This window comes from Suillus bovinus (genome assembly GCF_016758785.1).
Source record: "Suillus bovinus strain UH-Sbo-P2 chromosome Unknown EDB93scaffold_132, whole genome shotgun sequence".
Taxonomy (NCBI): Eukaryota; Fungi; Basidiomycota; class Agaricomycetes; order Boletales; family Suillaceae; genus Suillus; species Suillus bovinus.
In genome coordinates this window covers 1-24,915 of record NW_024542188.1, presented here as the reverse complement: position 1 = coordinate 24,915, position 24,915 = coordinate 1, and the positions used below count along the sequence as shown (strand labels likewise).

At 49.3% G+C, this 24,915-nt stretch overlaps 7 protein-coding genes across 7 annotated transcripts; 4 read left to right on the top strand and 3 right to left on the bottom strand.

Moving 5' to 3' along the window:
- Positions 1-460: 460 nt before the first annotated feature.
- EDB93DRAFT_1256664 (CHAT domain-containing protein) lies at positions 461-5,826 on the top strand (the record flags this gene model as incomplete). Its single annotated transcript, XM_041453980.1, has 7 exons — positions 461-732; positions 785-805; positions 864-943; positions 990-1,140; positions 1,193-1,332; positions 1,387-1,505; positions 1,558-5,826. The coding sequence occupies 7 exons, from the start codon at positions 461-463 to the stop codon at positions 5,824-5,826; spliced, it is 5,052 nt and encodes a 1,683-aa protein (XP_041301337.1).
- A 1,146-nt stretch (positions 5,827-6,972) lies between these two features.
- EDB93DRAFT_171735 (histidine phosphatase superfamily) lies at positions 6,973-9,735 on the top strand. Its single transcript, XM_041455582.1, has 9 exons — positions 6,973-7,593; positions 7,642-8,041; positions 8,092-8,180; positions 8,242-8,260; positions 8,316-8,719; positions 8,773-8,778; positions 8,840-9,046; positions 9,097-9,170; positions 9,226-9,735. The coding sequence occupies exons 1-9, from the start codon at positions 7,422-7,424 to the stop codon at positions 9,514-9,516; spliced, it is 1,662 nt and encodes a 553-aa protein (XP_041301336.1). The 5' UTR covers positions 6,973-7,421; the 3' UTR covers positions 9,517-9,735.
- Positions 9,736-9,945: 210 nt separating this feature from the next.
- On the bottom strand, positions 9,946-13,895 carry EDB93DRAFT_1184591 (uncharacterized protein). The gene is made up of 12 exons (XM_041450773.1): positions 13,559-13,895; positions 13,336-13,458; positions 13,111-13,281; positions 12,870-13,023; positions 12,659-12,807; positions 12,101-12,549; positions 11,638-12,055; positions 11,347-11,587; positions 11,149-11,286; positions 10,802-11,091; positions 10,669-10,756; positions 9,946-10,615 (listed from the first exon to the last, which is right to left on the bottom strand). Exons 1-12 carry the CDS (start codon positions 13,822-13,824, stop codon positions 10,136-10,138), a joined length of 2,967 nt encoding a protein of 988 aa, XP_041301335.1. The 5' UTR covers positions 13,825-13,895; the 3' UTR covers positions 9,946-10,135.
- Positions 13,896-14,005: 110 nt separating this feature from the next.
- Positions 14,006-16,036, bottom strand: EDB93DRAFT_1184587 (uncharacterized protein). The gene is made up of 8 exons (XM_041450772.1): positions 15,750-16,036; positions 15,693-15,727; positions 14,462-15,671; positions 14,304-14,437; positions 14,268-14,279; positions 14,154-14,243; positions 14,115-14,132; positions 14,006-14,090 (listed from the first exon to the last, which is right to left on the bottom strand). Exons 2-8 carry the CDS (start codon positions 15,725-15,727, stop codon positions 14,078-14,080), a joined length of 1,512 nt encoding a protein of 503 aa, XP_041301334.1. The 5' UTR covers positions 15,750-16,036; the 3' UTR covers positions 14,006-14,077.
- An 867-nt stretch (positions 16,037-16,903) lies between these two features.
- Positions 16,904-17,849, top strand: EDB93DRAFT_1184578 (uncharacterized protein). Its single transcript, XM_041450771.1, has 4 exons — positions 16,904-17,116; positions 17,173-17,236; positions 17,290-17,657; positions 17,738-17,849. Exon 3 carries the CDS (start codon positions 17,304-17,306, stop codon positions 17,550-17,552), a length of 249 nt encoding a protein of 82 aa, XP_041301333.1. The 5' UTR covers positions 16,904-17,116; positions 17,173-17,236; positions 17,290-17,303; the 3' UTR covers positions 17,553-17,657; positions 17,738-17,849.
- On the top strand, positions 17,769-18,389 carry EDB93DRAFT_1184571 (uncharacterized protein). The gene has a single exon (XM_041450770.1). It carries the CDS (start codon positions 17,996-17,998, stop codon positions 18,302-18,304), a length of 309 nt encoding a protein of 102 aa, XP_041301332.1. The 5' UTR covers positions 17,769-17,995; the 3' UTR covers positions 18,305-18,389.
- A 4,306-nt stretch (positions 18,390-22,695) lies between these two features.
- Positions 22,696-23,934, bottom strand: EDB93DRAFT_1268396 (uncharacterized protein; the record flags this gene model as incomplete). The annotated part of the gene is made up of 3 exons (XM_041454281.1): positions 22,696-22,730; positions 22,772-23,062; positions 23,298-23,934. 3 exons carry the CDS (start codon positions 23,932-23,934, stop codon positions 22,696-22,698), a joined length of 963 nt encoding a protein of 320 aa, XP_041301331.1.
- Between the last annotated feature and the right edge of the window lie 981 nt (positions 23,935-24,915).

The window sequence follows — 24,915 nt, the reverse complement described above, 5'->3', positions numbered from 1 at the left end:
AGCAAATGTGTGATGTCGGCCGCGAGGGTCTTGATAAACGCGGGGAATGCAAGCACTGGTGAGGCCTTGAGGGAATGGGGTCATATAGGTCAATAAAGATGTTGCTTGTTCAACTTGAAGAACATACTTGACACGAAAAGTTCGTGGAGACAATCTAGGGCAGGTTTCTCTATTACGTACACTAGGATAGTATATCAATATTTGTCATCCAGGCTGGCCAGAGTCGTATCACTCACTGAGGCAGAGTCCTAATCAATATCAGCGTGCCTCTACTGTAGAAATCTGACGCCCATTGTAACCACGGTGTTCTGTGAGTCGTTCCTATTCTGTTGACTCATCGGCACTGCATGCCAGTGTGGTTCCTTCCTTTATAATACTTTAGAACTTTACAGGTACTGTAGTGTTTTCGTGACGTCCAGCACTCTCAAGTGTTAGTTGGATCCATCCCTCAACCCTCATTATGGCTCATGGTCGACGCGGTGTCACCTTGGAGTCTTCAAACTCTTCAGAACCAGACTTTTCTTCAGCGTCATTGCCGCGTAAAGCTTCTCCAACTCCTCCAGTAGAGAATTCTGCTCCCAGTGTTGAGTCCTTGAAAGACACAAAACGTGAGCGTAAGCTGTCAAATACTAATGATAGCGATAACGACAACGACAACGACAACGACAACGACAACGACAACGACAACGACAACGACAACGACAACGACAACAAATCGAAGAGTTCACAATCGTAAGTCACTGTGTTGTATAATACATGTATGGACTTAATCTCGCGTTTTCAGGAAAAGAAAGGATGTCAGAAAGTAAGTAAATATAGCACTTGTTGTTCAAATCCCTCACGATGTACGCCTTGTGACTCAGTGAGGAGCCAAGCCACCCAGAACACCTCCAGGATCTAGGAGAGATGTGCAACACTGAAGTCAAACAAGTCGCCATTATTGGTATGTGATATCAATTTTCATTCAACATGTATTGATCATTTCCAAGCTATTCGCGCGACTGATCTCACTCATGGTCTCCGACGGATCCCCGCTGGCTTCCATGTGGTAATAAAGACTGACGGTGTTGAATACCAAACGAGCAACAAACCAATACACGTAAATCAGGCTGCCGTTGAATGGAATGAGCCCATACTTTTGTAAGTTGTCCTTAATCTCATCTTTTCCTGCAGGTATTGAGAAAGGCCCTAGGCCGTGCGAGCCATCTTGTACAGTTTGGGTCAGCGTACATGCGTCAGTTGAGTTTGGTCCCATGCTCGGTCATGGAGAGGTCCTTCGCACATTCGAGATATCCATCAGGGAACTACTGGATCGCAGCGAAAAATCGCATCGTCGGTATTGTTCCATTGCGAATAATACCTGCCAGATATTGACGAGTATCACAGCCATAATCTTCCAGCCCAAGCAGGGGGAAGTCGTATCCCCGTGTACTTCACTGTTAATGACACTGGAGCAGCGATTTTCTGATGAAAACGATGCCGTAGTTCTTTGCCCCGTTAGTACCGTGAGTAATAATGCGATCTGGCACTCTGATGCTGAGAGCTTGTAATGCATAGGTTACATCCGATGACATTGATGTGTTAGTACTAGAGACGGACGCCGGACACAGTCTTCTCGCGCAATATCGCAGGACGCAGAACAGTAGTGATCTTGACCAATCCATAAAACACTTTGAACGTGCTTCGGATCTCTGCCCCTTGGACCATCCTTACCGCCCTGCGGCACTGTTCAATCTGGCCACCGCGAAGCTTGTTCATTGCCAAGCTAACGGAACATACCTCGACCTCGACATACCTATCAATCTATTACAAGATACTCTTTATTTACGTCCCACTGGTCATCCAGACCGTCACATCACCCAGCTCCATCTTGCAATTGCTCTGCTGTCTTGCTTTACAAAACGGAGATTTGAGACGGATGCTCATGCGGCTGCAGAGTTACTGAGCGAAATCCTATTTGTCTGCCATGCCGACAGCCACATTTACAGAGCAGCTTTCATTGCGTTCAAAACATTCACTCAGCATTCGGCTCGAAGCACTGCTGCAAACAATCCTGTGCAGGAACGGTCTGCTGCATCCATGCATCCATTATCGCCTAATCAACTTGCTGATCGAGCCAATCGATGTTTGCGCATAGATAATCCTCATGCCTTAGATGAAGTGATATCTCTTCACTACAATGCACTGGGATACTATAACACCATGCATAATTGCCGGGGACAATTGCTTTGCAATCTGGGTACAATGCTGCGTACTCGGTTCCAGCATCGAGGCGATGCAGAAGACTTGGATCAGGCTATCACCTTTCTGAGTGAAGCACTGGCTTTGAGCCCTGTCGGTCATGCACATCGGTCCTCATCGTTGAATAATCTTGCAGTTTCACTCTCCTCCCGCTTTGATAACCAAGGCAACGACAAAGACTTGGATGAGGCCATTGCACTTCTCAGGGAAGCGCTGGTTTTGTGCCCGGTCGATCACACACATCGATCCGGGACATTAAATAACCTTGCAACTCGCCTCTTCTCCCGCTTTCATCACCGAGGCCATGTCGAAGATTTGGATGAGGCTATTGCACTTCAGAGTGAAGCGCTTACTTTGCGCCCGGTTGGTCATGCGGATCGGTACATGCCATTACACAATCTTGCGACTCAACTCTCCTCCCGCTTTAAGCACCGGGGCAACGACAAAGACTTGGACGAGGCTATCACACTTTACAAAGAAGCGCTGGCTTTGTGCCCGGTCGGTCACATAGGCCGGTCCGTGCCCTTAAACCACCTTGCGAATGGACTCTCCACCCGCTTTGACCACCATGGCAATGTCGAAGACTTAGATGCAGCTATCGCGCTTCACAAGGAAGCGCTGGCTTTGTGCCCAGTCGGTCACATTCATCGGTCCGGGTCATTAAATGACCTTGCAAGTCAACTCTCTACCCGCTTTGAGCACCGTGGTAACGGCGAAGACTTGGATGATGCTATTACGCTTTACAAGGAAGCGCTGGCTTTGCGTCCTGTCGGTCACACAGGACGGCCTGTGATATTAAATACCCTTGCAAATGGACTCTCCGTCCGTTTTCGTCACCGAGGCCATGTCGAAGACTTGGACAACGCTATCGCACTTCACAGGGAGGCGCTAACTTTAAGCCCTATTGGTCACACAAATCAACCCTCATCATTGGCTTACCTTGCGAATGGACTCTCTGACTGCTTTCACCACCGAGGCAATGACCAAGACTTGGATGAGGCCATTGCACTTCTCAAGGAGGTGCTGGCTTTGCACCCTGTCGGTCACACACATCGGTCCTCATCATTGAATAATCTTGCAGTTTCACTGTCCACCCGCTTTCATCACAAAGGCAACGATGAAGACTTAGATGACGCTATTGCACTTCACATGCAAGCCCTGGCTTTGCGTCCTGTCGGCCACACACATCGGGCCGGGACATTAAATAACCTTGCGACTCAACTTTCCTCCCGCTTTGACCACCGAGGCAATGACGAAGACTTGGATGAGGCTATTGTACTTCACAGAGAAGCGCTAGCTTTGCACCCTGTCAGTCACACAGATTGTCCTGCGTCATTAAATAACCTTGCAAATGGACTCTCCACTCGCTTTGACCACCGAGACAACAGCAAAGACTTAGATGAGGCTATTACGCTTCACGAAGAAGCGCTTGCTCTGTGTCCTGTTGGTCACACAGATAGGCCTATTGCATTAAATAGCCTTGCGAACCGACTCTCCACCCGCTTTGAGCACCAAGGAGACGATGAAGACCTAGATAACGCTATTGCGCTTCACAGGGAAGCGCTAGCTTTGCGCCCCGTCGGTCACGCAAATCGGTCGGCATCATTGAATAATCTTTCAGCTCGGCTTTCCACCCGCTTTGAGCAGCAAGGCGACGATAAAGACTTGGATGAGGCCGTTGCACTTCTCAGGGAAGCACTGGCTTTGTGCCCTGTCGGTCACACAAATCGGTCTGCGTCCCTACGTAATCTTGCGGATCAACTCTCAACCCGCTTTCATCACCGACGCAATAGAGAAGACCTCAATGAGTCGCAAGAGAATCTCTGCTGCGCATTGACTCTGTTGATGCAACATGATCCTCGTCAATTAGAAGTTCATGCTTCGCTAGCTACGGTCTATCTGTTGTTCCATGAGAATCGATCAGGACTTGATGGCACTGGCTCGGACGAAGATACCGACAGTCTAAATGCTGCCATGAATCATCTCAAGGCAGCAGTAAACATCATCCCTGGAGGTTTGCTTTCCCGCCTGCGAGCAAGTTTACGCTGGGTGCGCCTTGCTAGTCGACATTCACACAGTACCCAACTGGAGGCTTATGAGGCTTGCATGCAACTTCTGGACGCTTACATGTCTGTAACGGCCTCGGTATCGTCTCGTCATGATGCCATAAAGGAATTCCCATCACTTTCCGTGGATGCTGCATCGTGTGCTCTTCGTAGTGGTGATGTGGTTCGCGCTGTTGAGCTGTTAGAACAAGGCAGAACTGTCATATGGACCCAGATGACACGACTCCGCACGCCTCTTGAGAGCCTCCAGACTCGCGGAGATCATGCAGTAGTCCTGGAGAAGAGATTCAGAGATCTCAGCTCCCTTCTTGATAAACCTCCTGCAAGCCATCCAGAAGGAACCCCAAGAGTCGATGTAGAAGCAGAAGACACCCGGTACAGACGTCTTGTGGATGGCTGGAATGGAACTGTAGAAGAGATCCGGAAGATCGAGGGCTTCTCTCGCTTCCTACTTTCCCCCTTGTTCTCCGATCTTCAAGATGCAGCTTGTGACGGGCCCATCGTCGTGCTCGTCGCAAGCAAATCGTCTTGCGATGCCATTGTTATCCCGCACAAGCAACCTCCGACTAGCATTCAACTCCCTACCGATTTTGACAAAGTCTCCAGATTGGTGCTCGCACTCCGAGAGGCAATTAATAAAGAGGCCGGCCCCAAAGGGAGTCAACCAGCGCTGATAAAATGTTTGAGGAAGTTGTGGGACATGGTCATCCGCCCGGTGGTCGAGAATCTGAACGGATTTGCACGACGAGGTTCTCGAATATGGTGGTGCCCGACATCCCTCTTCAATTTCTTGCCGTTGCACGCTGCTGGCGAGTACAGGGCAAATGGAGAGTCCCTTTCGCAGCAATACACCTCTTCATACACGCCATCGCTTACCGCGCTGATCAGGGCTCGCAGAAGTCATGACAGCTCACAGTTGGTGCCCTTCGCTGCCATTGGCCAGGATTTCCCCGCTGGTGCTTCGTTCACTTTGGATTGTGTGGAGCCTGAGCTAGAATTGGTGCGGAGTCTCTTGCCTCAAACTGTTTCCTTCACCAAGGTAATGAGCGTTGATGCAACAAAATCGAGAGCACTACACGCATTGCGAGATAATAGCTGGCTCCATTTCGCGTGTCATGGAACACAAAATTATGACGAACCTTTCAATTCTGCCTTTCTCATGCGCGACCAGCCTCTTTCCCTCCTTGATATCACCCAAATGGATCTCTCTCAGCATCAATTTGCATTCCTTTCTGCCTGTGAAACCGCGGTCGGTGACTCTAAAACGCCTGACGAGGTGATACACCTAGCGGCTGGCCTGCAATTTGCTGGGGTCAAAAGTGTCATTGGGACATTATGGAAGGTTAACGATAATACTGTGCAGCGCTTAGTCGAGGCATTCTACAAGAACATGTGCGGGGATGGCGCAATGAAATCGAAGCGGGCTGCCCGAGCGCTGCACCGAGCGATGCAGTCGTTGGCTTGTGACAAGGAAATTCCATTAGACCAGCGCATAGTATTCATGCATATTGGCATATGATCAATTTCGTACGTCCTTTCTCCCCTTTTTTGAAGTGCTCTTGATACAATCTAACTACTTTGCGTGTAGCATTCAGCCATGGCTACGCTGTCAAGGGCTCAAATTCAATAGTTCAGGCTTTGAGACTGTATACCTCCACAACATGTACACCTAAATTTGACTTCAAGTTCAATTTGTATTTTCCAGTTGTTAGGTTGTTCAAGAAATCATGAGAACTCGTGGAATTACGATACCTGCGTCCGCTGCTAGGTGTAGAAAGTGCGATTTGCAGAGATCATTTATCATCCAAGGTATAACATTTTTGCTGGAGCAGTAGATACCCTAACGCGTAAAGGATACAAGAAGCGGAAAGCTTATGACGAGATGATTGTGTTCAACAAAGGGTTCATGGGAGAACGTGTTTGATAATCACATGATTAGCAATGTGGGAAAAAGCATGTTGATCCAACAATCTCTTGTTGCGGTTGCCACTTGCCAGTGGAATTCGTTGAATTTTGTTGCTCTGGAGGCCTTCATCTCTGAGGCTAGTATGAGATGGAAACTCAGCGGTAGGTACCATTTTCGGTTCTATTCCTCATTATCTGTATAATTTCCTCACCAACTCGGAGCGACTAAAGATGGGTGAGTGTCCTTCAGGGAATTTGTCGTGCGATGGATAATCTGATGTCTTCCAGCAGGGAAACTATGGGCCCGTTAAGACTACAGTAGTCTGCTTCCTCCTGGTTGTCATTTCTTCCAGAGTATGCCCTCAGGCAAGTTGACGCGTTGCGAGCAGGTAAAGCTATCCTTTGACTTTGTATCATTTAAACTCATTTTTATTGACACAGCTTGCTGATTGCCTCAAAAGCAGCTCTTATTTTTTAGGTATTCCAGCCCAGTCTCGATCCTAAGAAGCCGCTTCATGATATAGGGTATGTGTCTGGGTGCTGCCACTGACCCAGCCATGCGGTATTAAGTTTATGGAAGAAGATTGCAGAAGCCGGATATCAGGCCTTCAGGTGTCCGACGATAGAAACGCTCCAAAAAACGCCATCGTATCGATTGATTTAGAAAAGGCGGTTATAATATACAAGCGATCCGTTCGCCTTACTACCATGAATGAGATCTCTATGAACTACTACATAGTACGTTTGCTGTTGTCTTTTCCTCTTCCTGGAATGTCTCGCGGACATTGTGCGTGTATGGGTGTGCGTGGGTGAACGAATCTGTGTGCAGGTCACGCACGAACGTCAGTCCTTGACATGTCGTAAGCAAGTCAGTGGTCGAGCGAGAACGGTGAAGGTAGCCACGGAGTTAGGCAAAACATTGACGACCGCATGCACGTTGGCACAATTTATATTCAGAACAACGCTTCATGCTTGCGAATAATCTTCGACGGGAGCATGCCTCAGCTAGAGTCCACAGAACTGGTTTTCACGTCAGAGGTACACTCCATTTCGACTCGTTGGCGCCAAACTTGCAGTGCTCGACAACGACATGAGCATGCTGCGGCGTTCTGTTCGCGTCCTGGTATCGAACTTCTATTACTAATTTAATCACGTACATGCTATAAAATATGGAACTCTGATCATCTGTCCCCTCTAACTCATCAAGCCATGCTTGCCACCGTTCTGCTGTTTGCTCTGCCATTCTGCACCGCAGAGTCAGCATCCAGTTACGCAGGGTCAACCGTCGTTGATTCTTATCCTCCCCCCGGTGCCACAAACACTGCTGTCAACATTTACTTCCCCGATGGAGCTCAAGTCGGTTATGCAGGTCCAACGCCCAGTCAGTAAAGATTCTGCTTGTATTTCCCGTGTTCTAATAAAAAAACAGCTGGTGCTGAACCTGAGGCCATCGCCACCGCCATTCCGTTCTCCAAGGTCGACAACATATTTCCCTTGTCGAGGCCCAATTCAGCAGACGGCGCAAACATCGCTTTCAATGTGACGCGTCACTGGGGAAACTTGTCGCCCATGTACTCCGTGGACTCGTTTGGTCTGCCTGATGCATCCCCCATCATCCCAGAAGGCTGTGGCCTCAATGCTGTGCATCTCTTGATGCGCCATGGCGCCCGCTATCCAACTTCAGACTCCGGACCTTCTCAGTTCGCCTCAGTAATTCATGATGCTGCATCGAAAGAAGGTTTCAGTGTCACTGGTGATTTGGAATTCCTGGCAACCTGGACATACAAGTTGGGTGCAGAGATCTTGACCCCTTTCGGCCGCCAATCGCTGTACGTTTGCTCTCCTTTACGATATTTCCACTGACGCTCCCTTTCATCAGCTTTAGCAATGGGGTTGCCTTCCGTTACAGATATGGCAAGTTGCTTAATGCATTCACCGACCTTCCGGTGTTTCGTACTACTTCAGAAGGTTTGCCTGCATCGAACGCTTGTTTCACAATGCCCTCTGATGGTTTGCTTGTGTCGTATAGATCGCATGTTAAATTCTGCGTGAGCAATTCATTCGTACTTCTACAAGCGCTGTGCCTGATAATGCTGTCGCTAGCTTGAACTTTGCTGCAGGCTTTTTTGATGTCGGAACTTACCAGACCGACTATCACCAGGAGATCATCATCGAAGAGAACAACTTCAACAACACCCTCGCTCCATATGACGTGTGCCCCAACGCCAATTCGGCGGATATCGGTAACTTCGGCGGTACTCAGTCTAGTAAATGGGCGAACGTCTATCTCAAAGATGCTCGAAAGCGCTTGCAACCAATGATCCAAGGACTTAATTTGACCATCTCGTTATTGGCTGACATGCAGGAACTGTGCGCCTATGAGGTAATCACATCCTTCACGCGGTCTTCATGGGTTTCTGACATCCTGCAGACTGTGGCCCTCGGATATTCCAAGTTTTGCGACCTTTTCACTGAGGAAGAATGGGAAGGATTCGAGTATTACATCGGTATGTTTCCTCGAATGATCCTCGCTGAGCTCAGCAGTGATTTCTATTTTCAGATCTTGGTGAGCGTATCGAGTAGTAAACTTGCAGCCTGAGTGGCTAATGACTTGATCGGGAATAAAGATTTCTGGTACGGCAGTGGACCAGGTAATCCAACAGCAGCAGCACAGGGACTCGGCTATGTCCAGGAACTAGTGTCACGTCTCACTCACACTCCCATCAACGTCTGGAATAGCAGCACCAACAGCACTCTTGACTCGAGCAACATCACATTCCCTCTTAATCAACCTATATATGTGGACGCTACCCACGACGTGGTCATTGCTAGTAGTATGTCGCCACTTCCTTTCCAAAACAAGACTACTGACGGAACGGCTCAGTCGCCACTGCTTTGAACTTTACCAGTCTAGCCGCAACTGGACCTCTACCAACCGACCATATACCTCCTCACCGTGTACGCAGTCTCATAGACCACCGCTTATCTCTATTTCTGACCAGCGACACATCAGTCTTACATCTCTAGCCAGATTGCACCTTTTGCCAGCCAACTTATAGCTCAAGTACTGAGTTGCCCAGCCTCAGAGGAGCCAACTCATATCCGCTTCCTTCTGAACGACGGCGTGGTACCACTGACGGGCATTCATGGTTGCACGGAAGATTCGAACGGTCTCTGCGCGCTGCCCAGCTTTATCAGCGGGATGCACGAACGAATTGGGCAGATCGACTATGCGCATGACTGTTTCGCCAATTATACCATGCCCGATCCCGACGACATCATCGATGGAAGATATCCTAATTAGAAGGATGATTGAGCATATACCCATGCCTTTTGGGGAATGTGAAGGGGAAAGGTAAACGATGCTCATTTCGTACTGATCTGTTTTCGACGGACAGGTTTCATCATTATATATAAAAAGGCTTCGATTCGTTCACCTTGAGACATTCGTTACCATGAATTGCAATAAGAGATGCCAGATACTACGTTTGCCGTCGAAGTCATCGCATAAGCGGGCCACAGAACATGCCCTGGATTGAAAGAGAACGGAATGCGGAATCTGAACGTTTACGAATCTGCCATGGCGCATCTCGTACTAATCCGTTTTTCGAGGGTTTTTTTATATTGCGCATACAGTGGGTACTCTGGAGTTTGTTTAGGTGCGAAGTTCGATTATGTTCCCCGTCTCGGGATTCGAAGAGGTTTTCTGCAGGAATCTCTAGCACCATGTATATTCCAAGGACGTAGGAAGGAATCTTTATATTTGCGCTCCACCACATGATGGTGGCATGTAGAAACCCCAGGACATGCTTGTACTTGAGATCGACTCACAGTTCTATTACATCTTCGCCTTCGTATCCTAAATCGCGTACGATTTGATCCAACATTTCGACGAGTATCTTACCTTCGAGCATAAACGAAGGTCATGAAGCACCTTTCTTCCTCTCCCCCCGATGCATAAAGTCATAACACGCATTCCCCGGTTCAACACCTAAAATGTCTTGCACTCCCTTTCTATCCAGCTCGCACAATTCTCTGACACTCCCCACCCTATTCATCACATACTTGACATTCTTCGCCGTCACTCCTGGTAGACATCGAAGCAGCTCCTCTGCAGCAGCGTTGATGCCTGCGCCCGCCTCTGGGTCTTCCTCTGCGCCGATTGCAATCGCGCGGTTAGGGTCCGGTTCGAAGGCGTTGGCTTTTAGGTCGTTAAATATATCTGCTGTACCATAAGGAGACGACGACCAAATGATTCGAACACGAGGGAAGTGGAGAACGAGGAGAACAAGTTTGGATTGGATAGAGGGAGGGGCGCGATCAGAATCCGTCGGACCTGTTGATTTCTTCGCGGGATATTTGTTCGTGGGTTTGGCATACGATTTTGCCGATTCTGCTACGGTCTGAAAGACAGGTGAGACGGGAAATATTTGAAGACACGTCGTGTGAGAGATACCTCAAGGGAGAACGCTTTGTTCTCCTCGAACTCGATGAGTAATACAGGCTGCTTATAGTGCACCGACATCAGCTCGCATTGCGTGTATCTGCGACTCATCAGCGATAAAGAAGCACGTATCCGAGAGACTTACAATCGACCACTATTGAAACTAGCGACTAGATCAGGAATGCTCTTCCTCTCGATGCAAATATCCGGCGTGAGGATATAATCTCCGACAGTCAGCGTCGCAGGAATAACGAGCAGGCCAGATGCGTGAAGAAGCGAGGGCAGTGTGGAACGGAATTCGCGCATGTCGACGATTACCTGCGATGGCACGGTACTCAACTCCTTCCTTCCGCCTGCGAGACGAGTGCTGATCGTTTTGATGACTGCATCGCTTTTCCCAGCGTGTTTGTCCTCGAAGATAGGCAGGAGCATAGACTAGACAGTGGCGAATGACTCGTACCACACGCAAGACAGTGAAACGAAACGACGCACTCCACGTTCCTTAATCAACTTCTCGAAAGACTCCTTCTCGCGCCTCAGTCCAGCGAGGTACTTGTGCTCCTCGCAACAGAGTTGGTAAATCATGAAATATACACGGACGCCCATACCAGGGTTCGAGTTTCTGTACACCTATCCAAGTTGCTACATTAAACTCGAGGGTATCAACCTCTCATCATATGAAAGACTGACCTCGATGCGCCTCACAAAATCAAGGTTGGGTTCAAACATCACAATAAATCTCGGCTGCAGTTCCGCGAGAATTTGGTCGTCGGTGTCATCAGTATATGCACGCACAACAATCATCTGCGAGGGTGCAATCAAGCCGTAGTGCGTGTCGAAGTCCATTTCCACCTCGCTTGACAGAAGCGCTTCAAGGAGGAGAGCGTCTGCATCAGAGGAGACAAGGAGGTCCGCAGGTTGACTTGAGAGACTAAGTTCAATCTTAGTAAGGAGTACACAATTATAGGCACACTGACGTACAAGGCCGCGATGACATCTGCATCGTCTCTTGACTCCACTTTTGGATCAACAGCCGTCGGTTTACTTGGTACAACAGTCATTGGTGCACCGCCACGCACCCTTCTCCGATTCGCACTTCGCTCTTGTCTCGCCTTGTCCTTCCTCTTCAAAGCCTCACTAATCTCACCCTCGGGTTGCAATAATGGCTGTGGCTTGGGGGCAGAAAACTGGGGTGGTGGTTGGTGCCTTGGTTGTTTTTGTCTGACATTCTCGCCTTTCCAATACAGGTATCTCCGTAATTTGCGCTCCATCATGGATCGTCCACGAGAGCCTTTCGGAGCAGTGTCGTCCATCTCCCCCAGGAACTCATTCACAAGGGCAGAAGAGCGTGGAGAAGAAGTCATGACAAGTACCGTGTTTGTCCCGCGAGTTGGTGGACCTGACGTGCGTCAAGCAAGAAAATTGTTCGGTCATCGGGACTCACGAGTCGACACTGCCTCCTGTCTCAGCAACTCTTCCTCGATTTCTTGAAGTACGTCTGCTAGGAGATCCCACTTTGGAAGCTCTTCGAGCACCGGAGACATGTTATCCGGAATCCATGGGTTCTTTTCTTCCTTCTTCTTCTTCCCGTTATCTTCCTTCTTCCCGTTATCTCTACTGCTGCTTCCCGTTAATCCATGTGCCTCATCAAATGCATCCCATGCATCTTCATCGTCCACGTCAATCACTTGCCTCTCAGGGACAACGGTAGGTTTTGGAGCAGTAAGGACATAACACCGTCGTTTTGCGGTGCTAAAAATGATGTTGGCTGCATCAGTGAGCATCCAAGGGGACTGATGTTGTTTAGCTGCCCCAGTTACGCTTGTGGTATTTGAGGCTACGAGAGTTTCGAGGTATGCATGAAAAGCGAGCGCGTCATAGGACAACAGGTACCTTGATAAAGAGCCCAGGTCAGTGGCGGTATGAAACGGACATCATAACACATGAAGTATTGTGAAAATGGCAGAGATCGAGTGCACGATGAAAAGAGTGAAAGACATACGTTAATAGACGTCTGAGCGTCGCGAGGTCACCTACAAGTTGCTTCGTCCGTGGACCGACCTTGTGCCATACGGGGTCTAATTGCCTGCGGACTACTGCATCAAAGGAGCGGAAGTATGCAGACTCGATATTAAGATCATCAAGTTCGAGCTGTAAGACGAATGAATGGAAATTTGTTTAGATGCAAAATAAGGCAGCTCGAAGATTCTTACTGTCTTATTAGCTCTCTTGAGCTCGGAAAGGGTGATGGTCATACATTGGACTATCGCGTGGTGAATTGCCTCCATAGGTTCTGTAAGACGCTGATACAACTCGATGACATCGGCTTTACGAGTTTCGAGCGTGTTCTTGACGTCTTCGTGAAATCTGGAGCCAAAAACGGATAAGAAAGACGGAAAAAATAACGGCAGAAGGCGAAAAACACGAACATCAGTGAGGAAGGAGGTCACCCACCGTGGATATATGTGAACGCGTCTCAATTGAAGCTCCTTCATGATGTTCTTCAGCGGAGACATGCCACTGGTGATATGTTCAGGCTGGTCCGAAAATGCTTTGAGAAAGCCAGCCTTATTCTTTTCTCGGTACAGCCGGACGATGAATGCTTCAAGGGAAAGAGCAGTGACCCTAAGCGATGCATCGATTCATCACGGAGCACAACGCAGAAGAGCCGTCACGCACTTTTCACCGTGTAAAACAATTAAACCCGTTATGAGCTCCGTTGGGATGTCGGACTGCAGCATGTCAACGATAAGAATGCGAGAGGTGACAGAAATGAGGCCGCCATTCTTGTAGAGGTCCTGTCTGCAAACGTCGCGTTAATATGCTGCTGAAAGAACGATGCGAATAGTTACAAGTCATTTTGAAAGTGATCGTTTTTCCACCATGGGTATGAATGACTTACCTATCCCGCTTTCCCATTTCATAACCCACAATGCGCAATCCAGGCCGCCTGCACCCCATAATACCCAGTTCGTCCCCTATAGCAATCTCCTCTTCTGGTGAAGCGTTCAAGAGCAAAATAAGGCTTTGCTTTGAGTCGTATATTTGCATGAGCGTGCATATGATACGACGAAGTCCAAGTCCACGGGCAACGATGAGCAAGTCTGAAGTTGCAGGGTCGTGAATCTCCTCAAGTATTGATTTGTGGAACGGCAGGAGTATCGACATTGTGATAATAAGATTGATTTCAAATTATGTGCGTACAGTAAGCTAGATGTGATGTGGAGTGTGAAGCCAACAGTTAATTAGCCAGAACATCCATTGCGGACTGCTTTACCGACATTAACTTTGGTACTCACGTGATCACGGATCACCTCTACGACGTTCGGTCAAACTACACACCGTATTACAACATATAAGTTTTTCTTTTCGTCACTAAGGTCTACTACGTACACTTTTAAGGACACAAAACACACGAGATTCAGGTAGCGAGGCTCCCCTTCCATTCAGTCACCAACGATCTATTCGCAAGACGGCTCATGTCAATATGGTTCGACACGATATTCTCCAACAGATGCTCCACATCTTGTTCCGCCGTCGCCAGTTCCAGGTAGTCCAAAACATGCGGACCCATTTCCTTCGCAAGGCTTTCTGCCCTTCGCCTCAAAAACAGAATCAGAAAGCTACGATGAGCTGAAGCAAGACACAGGTGAGTAAGCACGGGGGCCGGGCTGCTGTTTTTGGGATCATCGGGATCGGCACCATCAGGATACATATTGAGTGCATGGATGAAACACTTCTCCGGGTTGACGAGGACGAGGCTTCGAAGGCGCAAACATGTCTGTAACATGCGGTAAGCCAGAACAACACGACCCTCGTAAAGTTGTTTCAACGCATCGTCGTCTTGCAAGAAGAGGTCGGAGAAAATAGGTGATAGCCTAAAATGTTCGAGTACGAGCGTTTCAATTCGTTTAAGTTGTGGGGTCCATACATAAACTAGATGTTCGAGAATGTTCGTAGAAGAAAAATCGTTGAAGGGTTGAAGGGCAGGCATGTTCTGGAAGTCCTGATTGTTTAAGTGCTGGGGCCAGTGCTGAGCGAGAATTGAGCGAGAGATGTCACATAGCTTGAGGTGCTTCAGCGCAGGTGCCTCGAAGCCAAGGAAAAAATTTATAGCTTCCCACTGGGACAGATAACCGAGCGTAAGGTCAATGAGCCTAGGCAAGTTCGACGGCAACTCATCCGCGTCACGGGGTAGCCTCCCAAACTGCTGAATGGCGCCTTGGATTTCGAGCTTTTCCAGAGTTTCTCCGTTGATTGTAAGGATGTTTTTCAGCATATCCATCGAAGGTCGGTCGTGTAAGGCCATGAAGTTGATCGATAAAGATGTCAGCCGCGTTAAAGACCACCGAGACCATGAGACTGGGATTCCAGAAGATGTAACCCGCGTCAACCTTGGGTGCAAATTGTTCACTACCTGTGCAAACTGTTCTTCATGTTGGCGAGCCAGGAAAAGAAAGCGCGGTATGGGTGGTGGCGGCATAAATGGGAAAAAGGATAGGACTGTAGTGCCAAACTTCATTTTGTAAGTCTCCAGATTCTCCATTGGGGCTGCCCTTAAACGATTTATGACGGTCCATGCAACTTCCAACACGTCACAGTGTACCGAGAGATATTTGATGCGTGGTAATACCAGGGGGAGCCAGTCCATTATTATTACCGTGCCTGATCGAAGATATCCGAAGTTGGGTATAGTGAGCAATTTGAGTCGGACAGACAACGAACGGACTCCAGAGCGGAAGGCGAACTCCCTTGCACGAAGAAGAGATGTGTTGACGATAGCAAGCTGTCCATCCGAGTCAACGTCGTACATGGTATCGCTCGTGATGGTGATATCCGTCCACAGAAAGGAGCAGCTGATAGCGATATCGCGCCATTTGCCGCAAACATGCGATACCAAGACCGCAAAATCAATACGTTTTTGGGAGTTGCGACAGGACACGCCCGACTCGAATATGTGCCAGAAAAGCTCTGGAGGCAAGTCATTGATCGGACACTTGCGCTGGAGTTCGCGGCTGCCAGACGCTTCCACGCACTGAGCCGCGGGTGGTGCATTATTTGGAGCGGGCATTCGCAAAGATCCTTCTATTTTGGTTGGTTAATTGGTTTGTTAGGGTTAGGTAGCAAGTCGAAATAAAGAATACAGTGGTTACGATGATTCGAAAGGGACTGGCCCGTTGAGAAGAGAGCGGTTACAAGAAAATGATGGTCGACAGACCTACTTAAATACCGTCCAAGGCAGGTCCAAGTCACTAGCCACAACTTCAATGACATTTGTCCGCAGTCCACAGTGACAAAGGCCAGTTCGTGACTCCACATACTTTGTGGCACGTTCGTTGATAGGGTATGTTGAAGAGGGTGCACAACTTGTTCTGTGCTTTGGGTGCCAGAATCCATTTTTGTTCATTCGTCGCTTTTGTTTAGAGCTGGCCAAACAAAAGGGTCCCGCCTTGTGCTGTGGCCTTGGGCAGACATAGTGACCCATTGTTGCTTCATAGTTGCTGGAATGTGACGGCGGTTAAAGTTTCCGACCAGTGTCGTTCTGGGTAATTTTGCCCCGACGAAGCATCGTAATAGGCAGGACCCTTCTGTTTGGCTAGCTCCGCAACTAAACAAAAGCATATGAAGGTAACATAGTATACGCAACGGTCAAGTTGTTTCAAACTACTGTACGACGCGACTCGGTCCTCCTTTACTGCCTATAGATCACCCATGACCAAACAGTTTTCAAGTACCCTATGCTAACCGTTGTGCTGCGATAATTCAAACTCAGAGGCGGCAAGCGCAAAGACAGTGAGTGTCAAATCCGTCGAAATCAGGTTGAAATCGGATTTCGGCGTTGTTCAGACCCAAGTGCAAATCCACGTCTAAATCGCACCCAAATCAGCCTCGAAATCCAGTTTTGAACTCCCCTAATGTCGCATTTAGGATGGGATGAAGGAACCATGTGATAGGTGTGCATACACTTGAAACTGGGAACGTAGACGTTGCAGCAGGACATCACTCGGCCTAGCGCTGACTCGCCGTAGCGTGAATCGTCTCATAAAGGACAACTCTGAATCACCGAGGTGGAGCGTCGCGTTTTAATGCTTGAGCATTGGTAGAGTCTGTAAAATAGATCTGGAGGAAGTTAGAGGCGGAGAGTGCACGTACAGGTGAGGCGGACATACTCTCAGAACCATTAGGATAAAGGAAGTACACGACAGATACGCATGCGCGCAGTTGGAACCGGAGATCCATACGTTACAACCAGCAAGCAATGGATAATCAGTACATGCTATGTATTTAGCAAGATCGGAGCGACATGGGAACCTCAGCCCGCGGCATCCTGATTTCTAAGGGCTGCATGTCTTCTCAATAGAAAAATTTCTTCGATTATGGTTTCAGTGCTGACGAGAACAGGTATAAAATTAACGCGGTTGAGTTGAAAAGGCCTCAGACACAAACGCCTCCTATTGCGGTGAGTAGCCCTCTTCCGCCACACCATGCGCATTTCATTGAACCGACATATAATAGCTCTTCTAAGACTTTGTCCGAGTCATAGCAACTTCACGCACATTGCGCAATTAGACTTTTGTCGGTGTGTGGTATCCTCACATGGTCACATCGTAGGCTGATGCACAGTTATACCAGATATAATCCATGCCATGAAGCTCATTCAAATCGTTTATCTCACAATCCTTGCGGACCTTGCCATTCCCAGTGCTATGTTTACCCCAGTGGCACTGGCAGCGATACCTAATGTATTCTGTGATCCACCATACGTCCACTTTAAGGACTCTTTGGTAGGGTGCAGCCAAGGGAAAACACCTATGCAGGTCTATAAACCCAACGGACGGTTTGGGGCATGCTGTGTTCAAGCAACTGCCGCGAATTCATTGGCTGAACAGATATAGTGCTAAAACTATTTAAGTGACCTTCCAAGTTCCCACGAGCTGGATCTTCAGTAAAGCTGCAAATAGAGGGATGTCTAGCAAAAATAGGTTACCTGGGCCTGTGACGTGAGTCCATGTGAATAACATTTTTGGCATATCAGACCGATATTTCACGAAACACGAGTGCCGATTTCTTCACTCTTCAGAAACAGCCTCGTGAGCACAATCAAAGTATGGCTATCCTGTTCAATGCGCGTCTCCAGCAATCGGTGCTATCAGTGCAGAATTCAAAACCCACAATCCTTGCCACTCCCAGTGCTATGTTTGCCCCAGTGGCAGCGATACCTCAGGCCTCAGGGCTTATCCTGTGACGCACCATCCGTCGTCAATAAGGAGGATTTGGGACCTTGCAGACCAAGGAAAGAGCCTATGCATCTCAATCTGCCCGACGGACGGTATTGGGCATGCTGTTCTTTGCGTCAGTGCTGTTAGTTTTCGTGGTGATGACGAAAAAATCACATATATTGGTTCAACGAATATATCTGATTCGTACAAATAGGAGCAATCACTGCGGAAACGAGATTTTGACGAGGGTATCCATACGGTGTGGAGTTGAATTCGAGAGTGAAAGTACAAGGGAGTTGGCGTTCAATGTTCAGTTGTGGCCTATTGCAGAGTCCACACGACGGGTTATAAACCACCCTCTGGAAACTAGAAACGGAGAGCCTGTTTTAGGTCAAGTTCATTGTTCAGCATGCTTCACAAACAGCTGACCTGTTCGTCGACGTATGAAATGATTCTTTTGACGCGTTAGTATTCGCCACTGTGACTCGGAAGGGCACAGGTACAAAATTTCACAGCGATTTACGAGACTTAGAACCATTATGCCGTTTGATGAGATCTGGTCATTGTTCGGAGTAAAGTCATGATGTAGTAAGGAAGGGTCGCATTGCAACTTGACCTGGTTTTCACTCGACTTCTCCGGTGTTACGAGCGCTCCGAACGTCAAAATGGGATAAGACCAGACTGCTCGTGCAGGATAAGACTAGTGATGCGGAGGTTCGGTTCTGAACCGCGGTTCGAACCGGACCTTTCGTGGACTGGACCACGGTCCAGTTCAATGTTCAGAGTATAGGCTGAACTGGACCGATGGTCCAGTCCAGCGTTCAGCATTCCTTGAACGCGTTGAACGCGTCCGAACCTTTTTGAACTGCTTCCATTTTAGGCTACTCACACATACGAGATGACATCACCCACACACGCAATACACTCCAGCTTCGTCTGGCTCGGGAGTTGCTGACATGATCTGATAGGTTGGGCTGGACCGAGCGTTAGCTCGGGGGGGACACAGGCAGGGTGGAGCTGCTCGGGAGGGCGGGACACCTACCTACGAATTCGACCATGCCATAGGACTATCGAGTGACGGAACGAATGGTAATGAATAACATGTCGTGAAATACAACTATTTACATAGCGCGGAATTACGAAGTATGAAATGTAGCGTGAAAAATTTGAGGGAGTGGTGGGTGGGTAAAAGAAACGATTGTAGGTACGGACAGTAGTGAGGAAGTATGCTGTACGATGAACTCGTCGTTGTGTAGGAAAGGAAAATAGATACAGAAGCAAATAGCACGCGTGCTCAGCTGGACGTATGGTGCCGAGACATTCCGGCAGGCTCCATTTCTCGGCACCTGTACATTCCAGCTTCGTCTGGCTCGGGAGTCGCTGACATGATCTGATAGGTTGGGCTGGACCGAGCGTTAGCTCGGGGGGGACGCAGGCAGGGTGGAGCCGCTCACCCAACTAGCCGGAACGATCTGCGGCTCATAGCTGCCTAGCCCAACAAGACGTGGAGGCGACGGTCATAACGACGCTGCGTTGGCCATGTGCTGAGAGGAAATTTGTTCGAATGCACGAATATATGTTTCGTACGCTAATGACTTCCAGCGGCCGGCAATGCGAACTATTTCGGGGTCGACTTTCTTCGCGAGATAAAAGGAAGCACCGCCTATTCGAAAGGAGTGACCGAAGGACGTGCCCCAACCCCAGGCTATTAGAATTGAGTTGATGCGTTCCAAGGCTCGTATTTTGGTCATTGGACGAACATCACCTTTGCTGTCGCGCCACAAAAATAAAGGATCGTTCGCGAGGGCGGGAACAATTGAAGCCAGGTTGCGGAGAGCTGATAAGGGACATAGGTTTCCTTGCTCGTTGAGAAATACTGATTGTGACTCTCCGGTTCTCGCTGTTTTGGCGGATGGCAGATCGAGACGTGCGTAAGGGTTGTTTCGCAGATCGTGTCCGAAGAATGCGTGAGCGCGGGTGAGGTGTTTGAGTGGATTGAATGCAGAACGAGAGGCGACGGAGACTTCGCCAAAGCGCATCATACCAAAGAATGCGCACGACGCCATTGCCCAAACACACACGTGTCGAACGGGTCTGATAATATGAGGGTGGATTTGATGGCCGTGAGCATCGCGAGTGAAATTGGTGGCCGGAGAGGTTTTCGACGGTCCACCGTGCAAGTTTTCCAGGCCACGCAAGGACCAATTAATGCGATCATGGTGAGAATCAGATAGTGGCAGGGGCCAACCTTGCGCAATGTGCCAGGCTCGCACAGCAGACAGGTATTTACGTGCTACCCCGACTGAAACAGGCTCGAATGCCACAGTAGTGCCACTATTAGCTGAAAGAAGTGGATCGCTAGGGTCTGGATCTGTGACAGCCCATAAGGCAAAGGAATGCAGCACTTCAAAAGACGCTGGAAGGCGGTTAGATTCTGGAATCGAAAAAATATCACAGAAGATGTGAAATTTTCGTAATCCGGCACCATAGCTAGCCGTGTCACGGAGAGATGCTCGGTTGGCCAAATTGAATTACCGGGTTATCAATCGTGGACGAGGGTGGAGAATTTACACCTCACCACATGAAAAGCCATTCTGATGCTCAGCAATTTGGGCAGAGATGCGATGAGATCGTGTTCAATATGGGGGGTGTTGAAGGTGGGTGACTGACAACCAGAGATACGTGATGCAGTGCCCTTACAATAATTGGACGAGTTTGCCTGATAAATGCGGTGGTAGGGGAATGGAAACTGGACTCGCTGCTCCAGGGAAACCACTCAAAAAGGTCTCGACATCGCTGCGAGACAAGGCATCTGAGATATTGGTGCGAGTGGGCATGTAGACTGCCTGTAGACGAAAGCCATTCTCTGCCTGCATCCGATACACATGCTTCAGGACCGCATTCGTTTGAGGGCTGCGGGAACGGCCTTTGTTCGTCACTGCCACTACTCCGATGTTGTCCGAGCGCACTAAATAGGTGATGTTTTCTGATGATCTGCGGTGCATTATGATACCTTCGAATTTGTTAAAAAAAATAAGTCGGTGGAAGGCTGAAATGATAGGACAAAATTACCCAAGTGCAGGGCCAATCGAAGCCCAAGTTCTATTGCGGTGGCTTCCGCCCAACCAATGTCGAAATCCCGCTTTGGGCCGACCTTGAAACCTGTTGCCCAATGCCAGACGGCCCAGTGCTTCTGAATGACCACTCCGATGCTGAAGGAAGTACTTGCATCTCCCCACCACCCAATGTCCACTGGTGACGGGTCTGTGATGAGTATCGAGTTTGGAAGGAGTGATAGTAGAGATTGGATCCAGGGCAGATCCGCGAGAACAGCTGCGGACGGGCGAAGATGTGCGCGTGGAGAACAGAAATTGGATGCGAACACTGCTAAAGCACGCAAGAACGGACGGATCAGAGGGAAGATACATGCCATGTGCACAAGTTTTCCGTGCAGACTGGCAGCCTCCTTTGCAGTGAATGTGGCTCCGAGGCTCAGCCAGAGCGTGATTGTGTCCTGCACTTTGCGGAGCTTGTCCTCCGGCAGCGAAACTCGCTTGAGGTCCAAATCCCAGTCAAAACCAATATATCGTTGGATGGAGGCAAAGAGCCGAAGCTTCTCGAGGCTCCACGGTACTCCGCAGTGGGCTGTTAAGGCTATGAAATCTGCTTCGGTCCATGATTGGTGTGGGAGGCGGATGACTAGGAAATCGTCTACCCATTTTCGGATGAGTTCGAAACCGGCTTTGTTGTAAATGGCTATGAGCATGTCGGCGACAGAGCCAAAAACACCAGCACTGGAAGTAAGGCCGAACATGAGAGCTCGATCCACGTAAACAATTCCTTTCCAGAATATGCAGAGGGCATTTTGCTGCCAGGGTATTACTGGAATTATACGATAAGCTGAAGAGACGTCGAAGGTTGCTGCAACACAACCGGGGGGAAGCGTGAGGATGAGGGCGGCGGTCTCGTCGAATGTACCCCAGATGGTAGGAAAGTCGTCTGCGCTGATTCCGTCGTTTATGGACTGTATATTTGGGGAGTTGCGTGGGTAGGATAGGTCCTGCACTATGCGGAACTTGCTGGAATGTGGCTTTGGGACAAGGCCCAGAGGGGAAGTACGAAATGGTCCGATTAAGAGTTCAAGGTCTGCGGGGCTGAAACCTGTAGAATATCTGCCTGCGGCTTGTTCTGAGAGTATGTACGCGTCGATTATGGAAGGATTGAGTAATGAGGACGAGTGATTTTCGAAATAAATGAGTAGTGGGTGGTGATTCTGAGACACCAACATTGAAGCCGTTATGTATACCGTCAACGATATGACGCCAATCATTAAATATACCATATGTACAAAGGATCTCTTCCACCCGGAGGTAGTCGAGCAGGGTGACAACAGCACGTGGGTCACCCGTGAGCCTTGCAGCTCCCGGCGCCGTGAGAAGAATCTCCGCAGATGCTGCAGGAGTGGACATTTCTGCAGTTGGGACCGAAGGTGCAGATGGATCCATTGGCCCAATTAAAGCAGTAATGTTTTCCGTTTGAGGCAGCGAGTGCATGCTTGCTCCTGGTGTTGGTAGCGAGGGCTGCAACCGGTTTTCCCGCTGCGGTTGTATCGGCGGAACAGTCAGCGGGCAAGTGGCCACTTGCTCCGCAACGAAAACAATGGCTCGATACAAGTGTATGCGACTTTTTACGAGGGGAAGAATGAAAATTGCTCGGGGCAGCTCGCTTAGAGGGTGAGATAAACGGAGCAGACTGAGGTATGATAGCAGGAATTTTATTATTTGCAATGGTAAGGGCCGCTACGTTGAGGCCGGCAAGATTATGCTCGTGGTTGGCATGAGCCAATTCTCTTTGCTGCACGTCGTAGTGCATTGCCATGGACCAGCCATGCGTACGGCTGATATCGAGAACTACGAGATGGTGAGATACAAGGGCTGACGCCCGAGCCTCGCCCCAATAGTGCAGGGTTCTATCCTCAGCAGCCTTTGCTGCCGCTATCCAATCAACTGTTACAATTAAGAGCTCGTTTGCACGGTCGAGACCTTTAGCTGCAAGCCTGTCTTGTGTAAAGATGAAGGCTGAGTCCTCTCCACGCAGGAAAGCCTTCGAGCGAGCTGCGTGTGTGAGAGCTGTGTATGGAACGTAGCGATATTGCTTAAAAGCCTCCTCGACTTTGAGGGGTATGGCTAGAACGGAGTATGTCAGAAAAACGAGTATAACGGTGCGGCAAAATGGGGGATGGAGCAGATAACATAAAGAAAAACGGAGCCACGAAGAAAAACCGACACGGTAAGGTGCGGAATTCACGAGTGAAAACGGTGATATTGCCTAACTAGGCTGATGGCTTGGTGTGGTGCTGTCGGTGAGCTACTGAAAGGTAGCCGACGATGCGAGTGCAGTATATGTGGGATAACCACGAACCGATACGAACAACGGTGGAGACGGACTTATGCAAGCTCAGAGCACTGACTTTGTGCCCTGGTTGGAGGGCAGGTAAGACGAGCCGTTTAGGCTCGTCTTTAGTGCCAGCGAGGTTTGCTTGTATACGGTCGACATCTGCAGGGTTCGCTACCAGAGCTTGTTGAGGAGCGGGGGCTCTGGCCGGTATATGGATGCCGTGAGCGTCCCCACGCTCGAGCTCGGCGATGCGTGCCCTTAGAGCGGCGATTTTGTCCGCGGGTGCGGGTGCAGCTGCTGGTGGTGCTGCTACTGGCGGTGCTGCTGCTGGCGGTGCTGCTGCTGGTGGTGCTGCTATTGGTTGTGCGACCTGAGGCGCTGGAATAGGCGCTGCGGGTTGAGTGGCGTGAACGGCGGAGGGATGGGCATGCTGTGATGCTGGATGCTGGGCTATCTGCGATGCAGGCAGCTGAGGTGGACCAGCTTGGGCTGGGGGCCTTGGGGCAGCAGCTGCTCTGCTGCTTGGAAGAGATGGCGTTGTGGATGACGACGGCTGTGCGATTGAATTGGAACCAGATGCGGATGCAACCTGGGTTGATGGGGGAGTAATGGGAGCATTTGGCGCCCCTTCGTTTAATTCGATACCGAGGTGCTGATACATTAGAAATTGTAAAAGAAACGATTGTAGGTACAGACAGTAGTGAGGAAGTATGCTGTACGACGAACTCGTCGTCGTGTAGGAAAGGAAAATAGATACCGAAGCGAATAGCGCGCGCGCTCAGCTGGACGTATTGTTACGACTTGGATGGTATCTGTTGGCGACGCTCAAACAGAGCTTGTGTCGTCAACGGTCTGTGGACGTCCTTGGGCTAGCCCAAGGTTAGGGGTCGTACTTGGCGTGTCTTCGGCAAGTACGATTTGACGCCTATGTCCAAATCGGGTAGCTTATGTCACGCGGGTGCGAGACGATAAGCTAAATCGGCCTAGGCTTACGACACCCGAAGGTTAATCGTAAGGATCGTCGTTAATTAGAAGGACAGAAGTCCGACTAGTTAACAGGGGCTTTGTTCGTCGACGAAGTCGATGAGCAAAGGTCGAGACTATAGGCTTATCCGCGAAGAGCAGATAAGAAGATAGAATATAGACTGCTGGCGAGGCAGAAGGATCACTCTGGTGAGAGTAGGAGGTCAAGAACCAAGTAGATTCAAGTTAGGGGATATAGTACATGGTAGCGAGTTTATATAGAGGACAGGAGACGTATTAGTGGGTGATAACTCGTACTACCGGGAGAGGCAATCGGTAAAGGGTATGACTATAACAGGAAGGCACGTTCGGTCGAGGTAGAACGTGCTTTAGATAAGAAAGTGAGTCAACGATCGGAATAAGAAGTGAAACATGCAGGGGCACGATCGTGCAGCTGCGGATCTAAGTATAAGTCGCATGTGCGACTGCGCACTGAGTCAGAGATCGAGAAAGGGAATAGGGCAAAGGGGACTGTCCACAGGATCAGTCAGGTGGTGGAACGGAGCATGGGTATGCTTCGTCAGCGAAAGGGTCCGGCCAGATGTACTGGCTTTGCTGAAGCGACAGGTAGAGGGCGAAAGGGAATGCGAGGATGACAAGGATGACAAGGGTAAGGTCG

Excerpts from the sequence above, each read along its gene's own strand:
- EDB93DRAFT_171735 (XM_041455582.1), top strand. The coding sequence starts at position 7,422 with ATGCTTGCCACCGTTCTGCTGTTTGCTCTGCCATTCTGCACCGCAGAG. Across the intron at positions 7,594-7,641 it reads TTATGCAGGTCCAACGCCCA|CTGGTGCTGAACCTGAGGCC; the intron begins GTCAGTAAAGAT and ends ATAAAAAAACAG. Across the intron at positions 9,047-9,096 it reads CGACGTGGTCATTGCTAGTA|TCGCCACTGCTTTGAACTTT; the intron begins GTATGTCGCCAC and ends GGAACGGCTCAG.
- EDB93DRAFT_1184591 (XM_041450773.1), bottom strand. The coding sequence starts at position 13,824 with ATGTCGATACTCCTGCCGTTCCACAAATCAATACTTGAGGAGATTCAC. Across the intron at positions 11,588-11,637 it reads GCAGATGTCATCGCGGCCTT|TCTCTCAAGTCAACCTGCGG; the intron begins GTACGTCAGTGT and ends GATTGAACTTAG. Across the intron at positions 11,092-11,148 it reads AGTTGATTAAGGAACGTGGA|TCTATGCTCCTGCCTATCTT; the intron begins GTGCGTCGTTTC and ends GCCACTGTCTAG.
- EDB93DRAFT_1184587 (XM_041450772.1), bottom strand. The coding sequence starts at position 15,727 with ATGCCCGCTCCAAATAATGCACCACCCGCGGCTCA. Across the intron at positions 14,438-14,461 it reads AACTTTACGAGGGTCGTGTT|ACATGTTTGCGCCTTCGAAG; the intron begins GTTCTGGCTTAC and ends CGCATGTTACAG.
- EDB93DRAFT_1184578 (XM_041450771.1), top strand. The coding sequence starts at position 17,304 with ATGAAGCTCATTCAAATCGTTTATCTCACAATCCTTGCGGACCTTGCC.
- EDB93DRAFT_1184571 (XM_041450770.1), top strand. The coding sequence starts at position 17,996 with ATGCTGTTCTTTGCGTCAGTGCTGTTAGTTTTCGTGGTGATGACGAAA.